Raw genomic sequence first — 12,657 nt, 5'->3', positions numbered from 1 at the left:
ACTGACCCGGGACAGAGACTTTTGGGTTGCTTGACTCTTGAGACATTTAAGGTATTGGACTTTGGAGTCTTGGGGTGATTTTGGGGTTGCTGGACTCAAGAGCCCAGGGAAAAGGAGACAGCCTAGTTGAGGTGGTTTCCCACTTTAATGCTATGTTGTTTATCTCATGTTATTAAACATTTTCTGCTACACCAAGACTCTGTGCTTGTGAGAGGGGAAATATTGCCTCTTTGAGGTGCCCAGGGATGTGTGTGTAAGATTTTCCCAGGTCACTGGGTGGGGGCTCGAGCTGGTTTGCCTTATGTTGTAGGGAAGGGACCCCTATGTATTGAACCCGGCCCTTGCTGCTATCAATTCGGCCTGGCAGAAGGGTTACATGATGCTATCAGGTGGCAGAAACAAGCAACAGGAACAAGGGCTTGCCATACTGTTTGCTTCTACTCTATAAGAATTCAGAAAGGAATTGTGCTGCCATGCCTGGAGGCCTCAGAACAACAAACGGCTTTTTCCACACCTCAGAACTTTCAAGCAAGTTGTGGCCTCGCTGCTATCCTGTTCCCCCAGAAATTAAAGAGAAATGAGCAGGATGGCTGAAGGTTTGTAGTGTGGGGCTTTAGGGTGACTGGATGCAACATGGACTTGGTGGGTGCAGAAATGGGTGCAACAGTGGGGCTGAGGGAGGTATAAAACGAAGTGCATGAGGGATGTTACACTGTAATTGTCTGTGTATGTTGCAGAGGCTACATGGTGGTTGTGCAGGATGGGGTCCAATATGTACATGTGTGTGTATAGCTCCTCTCTTCCGCCCCCCCACAGAAAAATTAAATTAAAACATTCCCTTTGCCTTTTTTGTCTTGTTTGCAGTGTTGATATTGTGATGTTAGTCCCAGGATATTAGAGAGACAAGGCGGGTGAGGTAATATCTTTTATTGGACCAACTTCTGTTGGTGAGAGAGACAAGCTTACACAGCGCTCATCTTCAGGTCTTGAGCGATGGTTTTTTGTTTGTTTTTTTTTTCTCTTGAGTTATTCATTATATACATGGATTGGCGGGGGGGTGTAGTTCTGTGGTTTTTGCTAGGGGTGGAGAGGAATTTCATATTAGATTTGTTATACAAATAGGTCAGGAATGGTAGCCAACCATTGTATTTTGTTGAGAGCCAATTTTTTTTCATATGATGTTGCAATAAACCTTTCTGTTGTTTGTTCCACTACTGAGGGCGCCATTAGGTCATTTTTTTCCATTTCTAAAGGATTACAAGTTTGTCACCCAGCCAAGCTATTCTTAACCAAACCTTTTTGGATATGGAAGTCTCATGTACTTCTGAATGTAACCAAAAGGGTTGGCTGTATCATGCAGGCATCTAGAACAGCATAATGTTCAGTTAACTCTTTGTGTGAGTGACTGTAAGCTGGTAAGAGCAACATTTTGCTGGTTTGTCTAGAGCAGCACAACTTGTAGAGCTGGCCTTAGTCATTCAGTGTGCTATATGTACCTTGATATTTGAAATACCTTGTTTATGTAATTACTTTCCCCTGAATAATTAGGGATATATTTAGGATTCCAAAACACACAATGTAGTTAAAGGCTTCAAATGCATCTTTATTGTGATATTGCAAAAACAAAATGTTGTTGAAGCGTGGGCACCAGAAGGACTGCAAAAGAGGGAGGGCCAAGCAACCAAAACGTTTCACTCCCAGAGCCCTGGAGAAAGCACCTCCTCCACCAGACTGATCTTCCTGGAGCCCCTGCCTCCTCCACCCTGCTCCTTACTTTACCCTCCCTGCTGGCAAGCCGACTGTCCTGCTTCCTGGACCCACTGGCACCAAGAGGAGCCTCTGCGAATTTGGCAGCTAGCAGGTGAGGGCCTGGTATGTGGCACGATGCAGAGTGGGATGTGGATACTAGCCAGGCTGCGTCCTGCTCCCTCCCAGCCAGGAACGTGTTCAGATTTTAAAAATGGGGGACAATGGCCTTTGGCCCCCGCGATCTCTGAAGCCTGTGAGTTAAAGCTGTTCATTCAAGAGAAAATACACTATTAAGCACATCTGTGAAAACAAAATAAAACCCTGTAAAAACTGGTTGTGATTTCCAGACTTTAATTTTAAAACACAGTTCTGAGCCTTGGATTATTAAATGGAGACATTCTCCATGACCAGACGAGCACCCAGCCAACCTTATCTTTGCCCCTGGATTTATGTTGGTATTTTAGGTACTGATCCAAACTTCCTTTGAAATTCACTGTTATCTTTCCTTTGACTTTGAGGGAAATTGAGATGTTTTCTTAATGCTAAAAATTTAGATAACCGAGTATACTTCTTTTCTACCATCAAGTTTAGTGGTTCATTACTATATTCCTATTCTTGCTTTAATGTAACATATACATCCTTATGACCTAGAGTAAAATACAGTAGCATTCTCACTAATAATATTCGTCTGCTTAGGGGCAAGTGGGATTATTATGTTCAATATGAAAAGGTTACAGTTTGTAACATCAGAGATATCAGAAGGAAAAAATCTCACCCATATTAATACTATCAGAGCCTCACACAGCTCTGGCAACGATGGCCCTGCCTACCTCAAGAACACTTGTGCCAGTATAGCACTGTTGGTTAGGAGTGTGATTACTTTATTTTATTTTTACAACATTTCTATACCAGCAAAAGCCTCGTTTGGAAGCACTTATACCTGTAAAAGTGTTTTGGGGAACCAGTATAAACTATACTGGTAAAAGCAATTTCTTTTGCTGGTATAAGCTGTACCTCCAATGAGGCAGTTTATACCATTATTGCTGTACTGGCAAACCCAGAGTAGACAAAAGGGCTCAGTTTCAATTTCCCATTCCCCCAGCGTCTCTGTCTCTAACCACAGCCACCTGCAGCCCAGCCACTTGCAGAGAAGAAGCCTGTTACTTTCTGATGATAGACAGTACAAGAGAAAACAGAGAGAGAGGGAGAGATGATGATTAGGTAGTTCTGAATTGTTCAAGTATCTTTTGTTTTTTTTGGACTGTGTAGGATTGTTGTGCATGTTCTCTTTCTTTTTTGTACAAAAACAGTGAGAATGAGGAGAGGATATGTGGTGAGAGGGAAGGAACGAGTAAGTGGTGGAGAGAAGGCAATAGTGAATATAGGTATATGAAATAAATGATGAATGGGGTGGGGGGGGGGAAGGAGCAGGAATGAGTGAAATGGAAAGAGTAGGTGGAATTAGAGGATATCCAATAAGGAAGAGAATGAGATTGTAAGAGACTTTCGCTGATAAGTTTTAAACTTGAGTTTGGGCACTCACTTTTTCACACATAGAGAAAAATAATCTAGAGGGACTATTAATCACTAATATGCTTCCAAATGATACAATTGCAACACTGATGTACTACCATGAGCCATTCAGATTACTATGGTCTAGTGGCTAGAGCACAAAAATTGGAGGCAATAGATTTGATTCTTTTCAGAACTCTGTAAATGGCTGCTGTATGACTTTTTCCCTGATCAATAAAATTAGGGTGATTGTAAAGTACTTTGAGAAACTTGGATGAAAACTGTTTAATAAATATCAAGTATTATTATTTTCCATAAATTAGTCCATTGTAGTCAACTGGTATTTTACAAATATTTTATGGGATCTCTGTACTTGACTTCCTAACAATATTCTTAATTAGAAGAGAACAAGAGTGTCAAGAAAATTACTTTTTGCCTTAAAACATATGAAAGTGAATCCCTATTTTATTCTGTTTGCAAATAACTCTGTTATCTAAGTTAGAAACCTAAAAAATCAGATGAGAGAGCTAATTCTAAACAAATGTATATGATGCAATGCTGATCAGAAGCTATAGATCTGCATGGCCTTTAGCTACTTACTTGAATCTCTTTTTACCTGACATAACCAAAGATTCCCAGTTATAGACACAATGATTTCCTGAAATAGATTAAATGGATTTTTTCTGGTAACTTTTGGAGAAGATTGTTCCCAGTTTGAGACCTTATAATGCTAATTTTCCACTGACCTGGATTTTCAGTTGCTGGGTTATACACCCCTGATAATAGGTTTTATAATACAAACACTGACTAAACCTTTCCTTTTTTGGCGAAGTGAATATTATTATTATAGTAACATGTTGCCATTAAAATGGCAAGAACCATAGTTTAAATCAGGGAAATAAATAGGAATTAAGTGACCCGAGTGCTATTCTTGACACTAGTCTAAATCCTACATACTTTACTCATGATAGTAATCCCGCTAATGTCAATGTGACCCTGAGCAAACAGTCCTACTGACTCAGTATGACCCTGGGCAAGTGACTTGGTGTTTCCTTGTACTCCCATTGAAGTCAAAGCTATTGTTTTCAAAGGGGAAACATGATGGGGACAATCTAATGGCTATTACATGAGAGCTTGGTATCAGTGAGAAAACAAGGAGTACTCCTAAACTGTGGACTGAATTGATTAGTTGTGGTTGTGCATCTTCACTCAGTGGAGACTGAACCATGGCTGCAAACTTCTCTAAGTGCTTTCCTCTGCTAATAAGCATAATTTCAACCTTGATCTGCTTCTGCCAGCTGTTCTTCATCCATGAGCTGGTCTGGTGTAAGGTTAGTGACAGTGGTCCTATCATGTGTTGTGAGGGATAAATAGAGCTGTGTGGCACCTGCTTATTGTTGGGTTTGTACAATGCTGAGTCCATTGTATGAGCCACTTACTTTTTAAGTTTGTCTGCAGATATTCCTGTGAAGGGCCAGTCCTGCACTGTTGACTTCAATGGAAGTCTTGAGTATGCAAGGAATGCAGGATGGGGTCCCAGGATCTTAACCTGTTCAAAACAAGCTCCATGCAATAGACAGTAAAAGGTTTAACCTTGTATGCTGCCAGGAAAAAATCATTCTGAATACATGAAAGTAATGGGGCTCCTTTTCACATTGAAAAACTGACTATTGTGTGGTATATGCATGTTGTTCTGTTTCAGCAATAAAAGACAGGGATACTCATACTGAGTCTAATATTCTCACTGCAGTCAATAGGAGTACTGGGTGTTCAGCAACTCTGAGGAATAGGCCCATTCATATCTATATTATTTAAAGATATATATGATAAAATATGACCATGTAATCACATCTCTCTGTAACTGTTTGGAAGAATGGGTGCTAAAATAGCATCCTAGTTAAGCTCTTAGGTAACCCCAGTGATGTTTTGTTTTTAAAAATCCTATTATGTTTGTTGATATTTCTTGCCTAAGTAAAAGTATTAGTATATAAAAATATATATGAAATAAAAGTACCAGCTTTTTTTTTTTTTACCATTTTAATTATTTCTAAGGCCCTTTATTTTTGGTTTTTACTGAAAATGTCTTGGGTTTTACAAAACCCATTATTTGTTTTTACTGATTCCCCCCGCCCCTTCCCTACCTGACTCCCTGATCTGAAATGAGAGATGGCACATATCAAGTGGTTCTCTCTCCTTCCAGAGCAGGGTATTGGTCCAGACTCTGGTGGGGAGAGTGTCCCTCCATGTAGAGTCCTTGCCAGATAGCACAGTGTGGCTGCCCCGAACAGGGTAGCTGCTAGTGGGTGGCTATTGCTCTGCAGTGGGGCAGTGAGACTGGTAGGATGCCAGGTCCCAGAAGTCAAGACTGCTCAACCACTGCTTCAACAGGTCTATGGGGAGCGGAAGGCACCAGAAACTGCCATGTTGGTGGTTGGCATGGACCTGATCTTCAACTGCTACATCATGGTGATGCAGAGTGGCAACGTCGAGACCATTGCCAATCAGTACAGCAACAGTTGCACGCGTCACCCCCCTGTCCAGTGAATACTGGCCTCCTGCCCCACCAAGAACCCCTTCACTTTGCCCTGCAAGTATCAAGCACCCCACGGGGTATTTCCTAGCCCTCTCCTATCGCTGCCCCTCTGAGTACTGGCTCCAGTGATAGCCCCTACGAATATCTGGGCCCTTCAGCGCTGCCTGACAGAGGGTTAAAACATGCACCCAGAGAGAAGACCCAGGTCACAGAGCTTGGTCTGCTTCTCCTGCTGGACAAAGCCCCCAGTATTAATCCTTGTATTTACCCAGAAAACCATGAAGTTAATTTTTTGCACCAATTTTCACCCATTTTTAAAAAAATTTAGTAATAAAAACTGACAAATTCCTGGGAAATTTTAAATAAAATAAAACCCCAAAATGGAGGACCTTAATTACTCTGCACTAACAGGGATTTTCAGTAGGCCTTTTGGTTCCTTTTATACTTCTTTCAATTGGATGTGTATGAAAATGAACCTTATTTTGATCATTTTAAAACAGATAAGCCATTGTAACTCTCTATGGCTAAAATGCAAAGTTTTCCCCTTGGACAAATTAGAAAAGAGTTGGTTTGAATTTTTGGAAATCTTTGATTAATTCTTAGTGGGTGGGATCTGAAGGCAAGTCAACACTTAAAATGCTGCATCAGCACAGCTATGCTCCTGTAGCATTTTAATGAAGATGCTCTACACCGACGGGAGAGCTCTCTCACGTTGCCTTAGTTAATCCACCTTCCCAAGAGGTGATAGCTGTGTCAGTGAGAGCAGCTCTCCCAGTAACATAGTGCTGTCTATATGAGGGGGAGAGGGGGTAAGTTGGTATAACTATGTTCCTCGGGGTGTGGATTTTTCACAACCCTGAAGGATGTAGTTATATCAGTATAGGTCTGTAGTGTAGACCAGACCTGAGATGCTACTTTCCTTTCCCCTCCCTACCCTCTTTCCTTTCCTTTCCTTGTTCTTTTTGTCATTTTTCTTTGTTCTTGTCTCATTTTTTTTGGGGGGGGGAGGTGGAATAAAAAATACATAAAAAAACAAAACAGCAAAGTCTTCCTAGGAGACATGGTGAAACCATAAATGGCCACCCAAAGGACCAGCAAAAAACCCTGCTAATCTTAGAGTGGCATTTTAAAGTCCTACAGAAATGTCTTAGAACCGATATGGTTGGATCTTTAAGTTTGTTTGAAGTCCTGTTAATTGAAGTAAGAGTCCACCCATATGGATCCAATCACAGGATTGGGCTCTCTCACTTATTGGAGTTGGAGACTTTGGTGCAAGTTTTGCTGTATTATAACAAAAACCCATTTGTGATGATGATTCTCAATTCTCTCATTTTCAAAACTCATTGAAATAACTATCCCCTCCTGCCCCCCAAAGGAAGACAATTGGTAAACTGTGATGTACAGTTTATATACAATAATATGTTTATCTGGAATATTTACAGGATTGGTTAAAGCAATATTTTACAACTCTTTCAGGTTAATCATTAGGTATATTACAGTTAGGCTACAAAAGATAAAATTTGCAAAGTTTAAAAAAAGTTAAAAGCTGTATTCAGATCAGTTTACAAAACTTTTTTTTTTGGGGGGGTGCAAGGGTCAGATTGGTAGAAAATAAAATGTGCACATGGTTAACTTCTATTGATGCATATGTACCTCATGCAGCAGTTGTAATGGTATCCTTTATAGTGTTAAAAATAGATGGCATGCCATTTCATACATGGACAAAATCAGACCCCATTTACAAGGCCAACAAAAGGCGGAAATGTTTGTTGCCATTTCTGAGGGGTATCAGAGCAAAACACATATGCGTGTATAGAGAAAGGTGGTGATATCAATTGACCAGCTTTCCCAACGTGAAGGAAAAAGAAAAATTGAGAACAATGTCACATTGCACTTATGCAAAAACCAAACCAAAACAAAAACTAGCTTTAAGCAAGATATTTAATACTTCACAAAAATATTCATGATTTTTATTACAGTTTTAATATATTTACAAAATTTGAAGGGGAGGGTTTTCCTCTCCTCTTCGTTTTAAACAAACAGCCATCGTCTCCCATGCCTGCTATATCTTGTGGTTCAGAAAGGCTGAAACAAGAAGATGCAAGAGGCTTGAAGAGCTCAGAACTGGGGCAGCTGGTGTAAGTGACTAGGATGAAAGTGACTAGAGTAGAAGTGATTAGCATTGCAGTTTGCGGATGCTGCGGGAGAATCGTTTGAACGCCCGCTGCCCTTTCTGCCACCGCTTCACGGAGGTGATCACCAGCTCCCCGGCCTGCCTTTGTCCCATCACTAAATAGGGTGCATTTATGTCATTCATCTCATCACAGGTACACTGCAGGCCTCCTTTGAGCCAGAGCACTGTCTTCCTCAGCTCCCTTTCTGTCACCCCATTCAGCTTGTAGATGGTTTTGCTCTTTGTTTCGGGGGTGATCTTGGTGTCCCCATTGATGTATGTGATCTCCTTCACTTTTATCTTCAGGGCTAATAGGGAGAGGGGGAGGGAGAAGTGGGATGAGAGAGATTGAGTGATTTTTTTTTCCCCTCCATTAGTGCACATAAAGGGGACTGGGGAGGGAGATCTTCTATTGCTAATTAAACTGTCACGGGCTGACAGAATGGGCAGCAGGTGGTTCATTTTCTAAAGCCACTAAGTGCATGCAAGTCATCTCAGTTTGAATCAGCCTTAAGATATTTTTCTTCTTCTTTTCTAAATGCATCATTTCTCTAGTTTTCTTAACATTTGCAAACACAGAGAGGGCACATTTTGTACATTAAATATGCACTAGTTTTTAACCCAGCATTAGACATTCTTATGGACACCCTGGAATTTGAAAAGGAGGGAGGGGGAAGAATCTAAATCTAATTTGAAATCTGATCTTTTCTGTGGTTAAAAATCTTTAAACTTAATTGATTAATCTGGAGAGGATTTTTAGGTAAATCTGTAAGGAAATGATATTTCACATGTATTGCTGTTTGAAAGAATAGATCACATGGAAGGAGAACTGGCCTAACAGCTGCATTTGATTTGATAAAATAATGAGGAGAGGGAAATACAAGGCTCTTTAAGGACTTACACAACATGTTTAGCTCTGAGGTATTCAGATAAAACCTTTTAGGCATTGTTTGCCAGTCCAAAGCAAGGATAAATAGAGGCTATATGAATACATTGTCCTCATAATGGCTTTGTTTCTGAGGACACATTTGAATTACTTCAGATGTTTACAGTATATGTCCACCTGGAATCATAGATACTGACCTATTATAATAGTCTCTTGAAATAAGCATGCTCCAGTTTGTACAGTTCCCAATTCTCCTTGTTAAAGGGGCTTTCCTGTCCTCTTCTAATCCAGAATGTTAATGTTTTGTATATATACATAAGTCTCCACACACCACCTTCTCTGTGAAATCGTATGTAGAGGCTCATTAAAAATCTGTAAAGAAAGTCTTTACAAATGTTTGAGACTGGGTTTTGGATCTCTCTTCTGCACCCCTATATGAAATCCTTCCTCCACTTTTTCCCATAGACAGAATTTTGGACTACCAATCGCTCTTGTTCATTGTACTACTCCACTTGCCTAAGTCCACTATATAAACGAATATTAAACAGCTTTATTGTTGGCGATTTTGTTGGTTTTTGAGATGAGGAGGAAATTGCAAACAGAAATCTGACTTTGCTAGAACTTAAAAACACTTTTTCCACTCTGAGGATTAGGATTTGTACGATTTAAGTCTTCTGACACAGTATCTTAGAAGGATTGACTTTAGTTTGATTTGCAGACAAGGCTAAATCCTGACTGTAGTCCTTACTCTGACAGAAATCCCATTGCCTCCTATGGGACTTTAACCTGATCGGTACAGGAGCGGACCCCAGTCCTGGAATGCTAACCAAGGGGCTCTTTTTTTACTTACCAAAGTCATTTTTGCAAAGGTTTTCTACGATGTCGTTGTCATCTTCGTTCTTGTTTTTGCAGGCATCACAGACCTTTGGTGCTGGAAATGTAAGAAGCAGCTTTCAGCAGGTTTGGTTAAAAAAGAACAGCAGGTGGCGTTTGGGAACATTGAAGCGAATTGAGATTTTCTACCAACTGGTATCTGCCCTTTGTAGAATTCGCACAGCTGCCTTTAACTAAGTTCTGACTTACCTTTCATTTCCCAGATGACCCCAGAACTGATCGCACACAGATTGCTTCGTTAACATAACCCCTCTAAACGAACTCTTTTCGTTTTTTTAGCTTTAAGAAAAGAGGGATTTTCATTAAAACAGGAATGAACTGTGAAGTGTGCGTATTCTTTCAGCTATTATAATAATATAGAGCGCATTCTGGTCAACGTCCTCCTTTTTCAAAAAGGAGAGGAAGATTTGTGAAATGCACAGTAGCAAAGAGCCAGGGCATCAAAGTAAAAATCACAAAACCACCAAAGTTCCCACTAAAAGCGATAGGAATAAAAGCATTTCTACCGCTTTGGTTTGTTTATCGCTTGGGTTGGGAAAATGTTGGAAAAATGGAAAACATTTCCAGTGAATTACCCATCTAACCTCAAGAGGATTGGAAAGTCACGCTGCATCATGTCAGAAAAGATTGCTAAGCAACTTTGCAATTGACTTCAGATCTGCCTAGAATGAAGCAGGGGCTTGAAAAGACGTTCCTGTTGAATCCCCTGAAAAGGATGAAGGAGGAGCCCCCTTTCCCTCCCACGAGGAACAAAAATCAAGGCAGGCATATTGGGGGCGGGGGGGGTTGTGAAAGAGTATAAAGCGCATGAGGTTCCCTTTCTATAGCAACTCCCTCTCACCCACCCACCCCTTTTATAACTAGGGAAATTCTCCTTTTGCATGATATTCTCCACCTAATTAAAACCAGCCCCCACATAAAAAGCGGGTACCAGTGGAAGAGGCTTCTTTCATTCGTAATAACTGTCGATTCATGGACTTTTCACGTGTGAAATTGCTTTGCTGATCACTCCAAAACCTTGACATTTTTTCAGTTCCATTATCTAGCGCGCTCTCTCTTTAGCAGCCCTACAACAAACTAACATGGTAAATAAAGGTGTAAAACAACCTTCTGTAATTCTTAACTTTGGCCACTGTTTAAAACCTGTTCACAGCAGGAAACAATTTATTTTCGGCTGCTTTAAAAGTCATTATGACTCCATAGCCCCTGGTATGTGTTGCAGAGTCTAGGGGATGCTCTGGTTCTTGAGCCATTACAATATGCAGGGAAACCCATTAACCCTTCATTGAAATAATAATGCCCAAGATCGCAGGAAGCTGAAGCAGAATCATTCTTACCTTCTCTGGCGGTAGGGAGGACGTGGTCGCCGCTAGCCGGGGGGATGCATAGGTCGTTGTCCTGGGGGAAGCGGCTGCAATCCAGCATATCAGGCCAGGGGAAGCCGAAGGCAGACATAACTGGGGCGCAACTGTCCTTCACCTGCTCACAGAGCGAATGGCAAGGCTGAATGGTCTCATCCAGGTCATCAATGCAGACGGGCGCGAAGAGCGAGCACAGGAACTTTCTGGTGTCCGGGTGGCATTGCTTCTGAACTAGAGGGATCCAGGCTCCAGCCTGCTCCAGAACCTCCTGGATAGTTTCATGCCCTAGCAGATTGGGCAGCCTCATGTTTGGGTACTCGATACCACGGCACAACAACAGGGAGGCGGGGATAGGTTTGCAGTTGGACCTCTTGTATGAGAACTCGGGCTGTCCAAAAATAAAGAGCCCTTTGACGGACCCTATGCAGTGGGAGGCGATACAAATCAGAAACAGAGACCAGTATCCCTGGTACATGGTTGGTGACTCACACTGTAAAACGGGGGTGAAAAAAATGCCCCAGGCGAGGCTTCCAGTTTCTTACAAAGGCAGAAAACAGGCTGTAGCCCAGAGAGAGAGAAAAACTCTCAGCTTCCCTTAGGCTACATGCAGCTTTCCAGGAGGCTCGGGCTCTGACTGTTAGACAGGGGTGGACAAACTGATCAAGATGTTGGGCAAACAAGAGTTTTCTGGATTTTTTTATGCAAATTGAAGGGGCTGGGAGGAGCCTTCTGACAATAATCCGAAAAGGATTGGTCACTACTTTCTTGGTCTGGTTTTCCTTAGGGGATTCGCTTTTGGCAGGCAATCCTTAAAAGAAATGTTACAGTGCGTGTTAAAAAAAAAAAAACCCTCTGAACAAAGAGCACAAAAGACTTAGGAGCTCATTGTTCAGGCAAATAAAGAGAGCTGCTTTAAGGTTGTGGCTTAGTTTTAAAGGTGAGCTTTGCAGTTAATAAAGCTATTGCAAATAGACCTCTTCCTCTTCCCCTTCAATTGAAGATGCTCGTCTGTTTCCTACTAGTCTCCTTTACTCAATTACCACGCTGGGCTGGTGCTTCCTTCTCCAGCGGAACGCATCAGGAGAGATTTGTTTGTTTTCCGTGAGTTTGACCCCAGCTGAGTCTCTTCACCTCTGACCTATTTCTAATTCATTCGAATTTGTTGCAAGAGGGGTATTTTTTTTTAAACTGGCATTAGAACTGGATTCGCAGCACTGCACCGAAGTGTAGCTATTTCACAGCCTTTACTTCCCACGGACCTTATTTTAAGAAGTCTGGTGATTAACACACACACACACACACACACATCTTAAGGATTTTTTCCCCTGATGCTTGTTTCAGTAAAGAAAAAAAATCAGCTTTAATTGTGTATCTGGGGTATAAAAACCACAGTGAAAAATATTAGCTCAGAGACTAATTAATGGCTAACCTGTCTCCAATTCTCACAGCAAAGTGGGTAAAAACTGCCGCTAGCTCAGCAGTTTGACTGTACTGCATTAACTAGTTCCATAGGATTTCAATCTTCTTTTAATCGCAGTGTAAATAATGA

General features: G+C 41.3%; 1 protein-coding gene across 1 annotated transcript; it reads right to left on the bottom strand.

Annotated features, from left to right (window-relative positions):
* Positions 1 to 7,819: 7,819 nt before the first annotated feature.
* SFRP2 (secreted frizzled related protein 2) lies at positions 7,820 to 11,748 on the bottom strand. Its single transcript, XM_030564060.1, has 3 exons — positions 11,085 to 11,748; positions 9,704 to 9,784; positions 7,820 to 8,275 (listed from the first exon to the last, which is right to left on the bottom strand). The coding sequence occupies exons 1-3, from the start codon at positions 11,581 to 11,583 to the stop codon at positions 7,971 to 7,973; spliced, it is 885 nt and encodes a 294-aa protein (XP_030419920.1). The 5' UTR covers positions 11,584 to 11,748; the 3' UTR covers positions 7,820 to 7,970.
* Positions 11,749 to 12,657: the final 909 nt, after the last annotated feature.

This window comes from Gopherus evgoodei, chromosome 5 (assembly GCF_007399415.2).
Source record: "Gopherus evgoodei ecotype Sinaloan lineage chromosome 5, rGopEvg1_v1.p, whole genome shotgun sequence".
In the NCBI taxonomy this organism is placed as follows: domain Eukaryota; kingdom Metazoa; phylum Chordata; order Testudines; family Testudinidae; genus Gopherus; species Gopherus evgoodei.
Note: the sequence above shows the minus strand (reverse complement) of the source record. Positions and strands in the feature narration are given on the sequence as shown.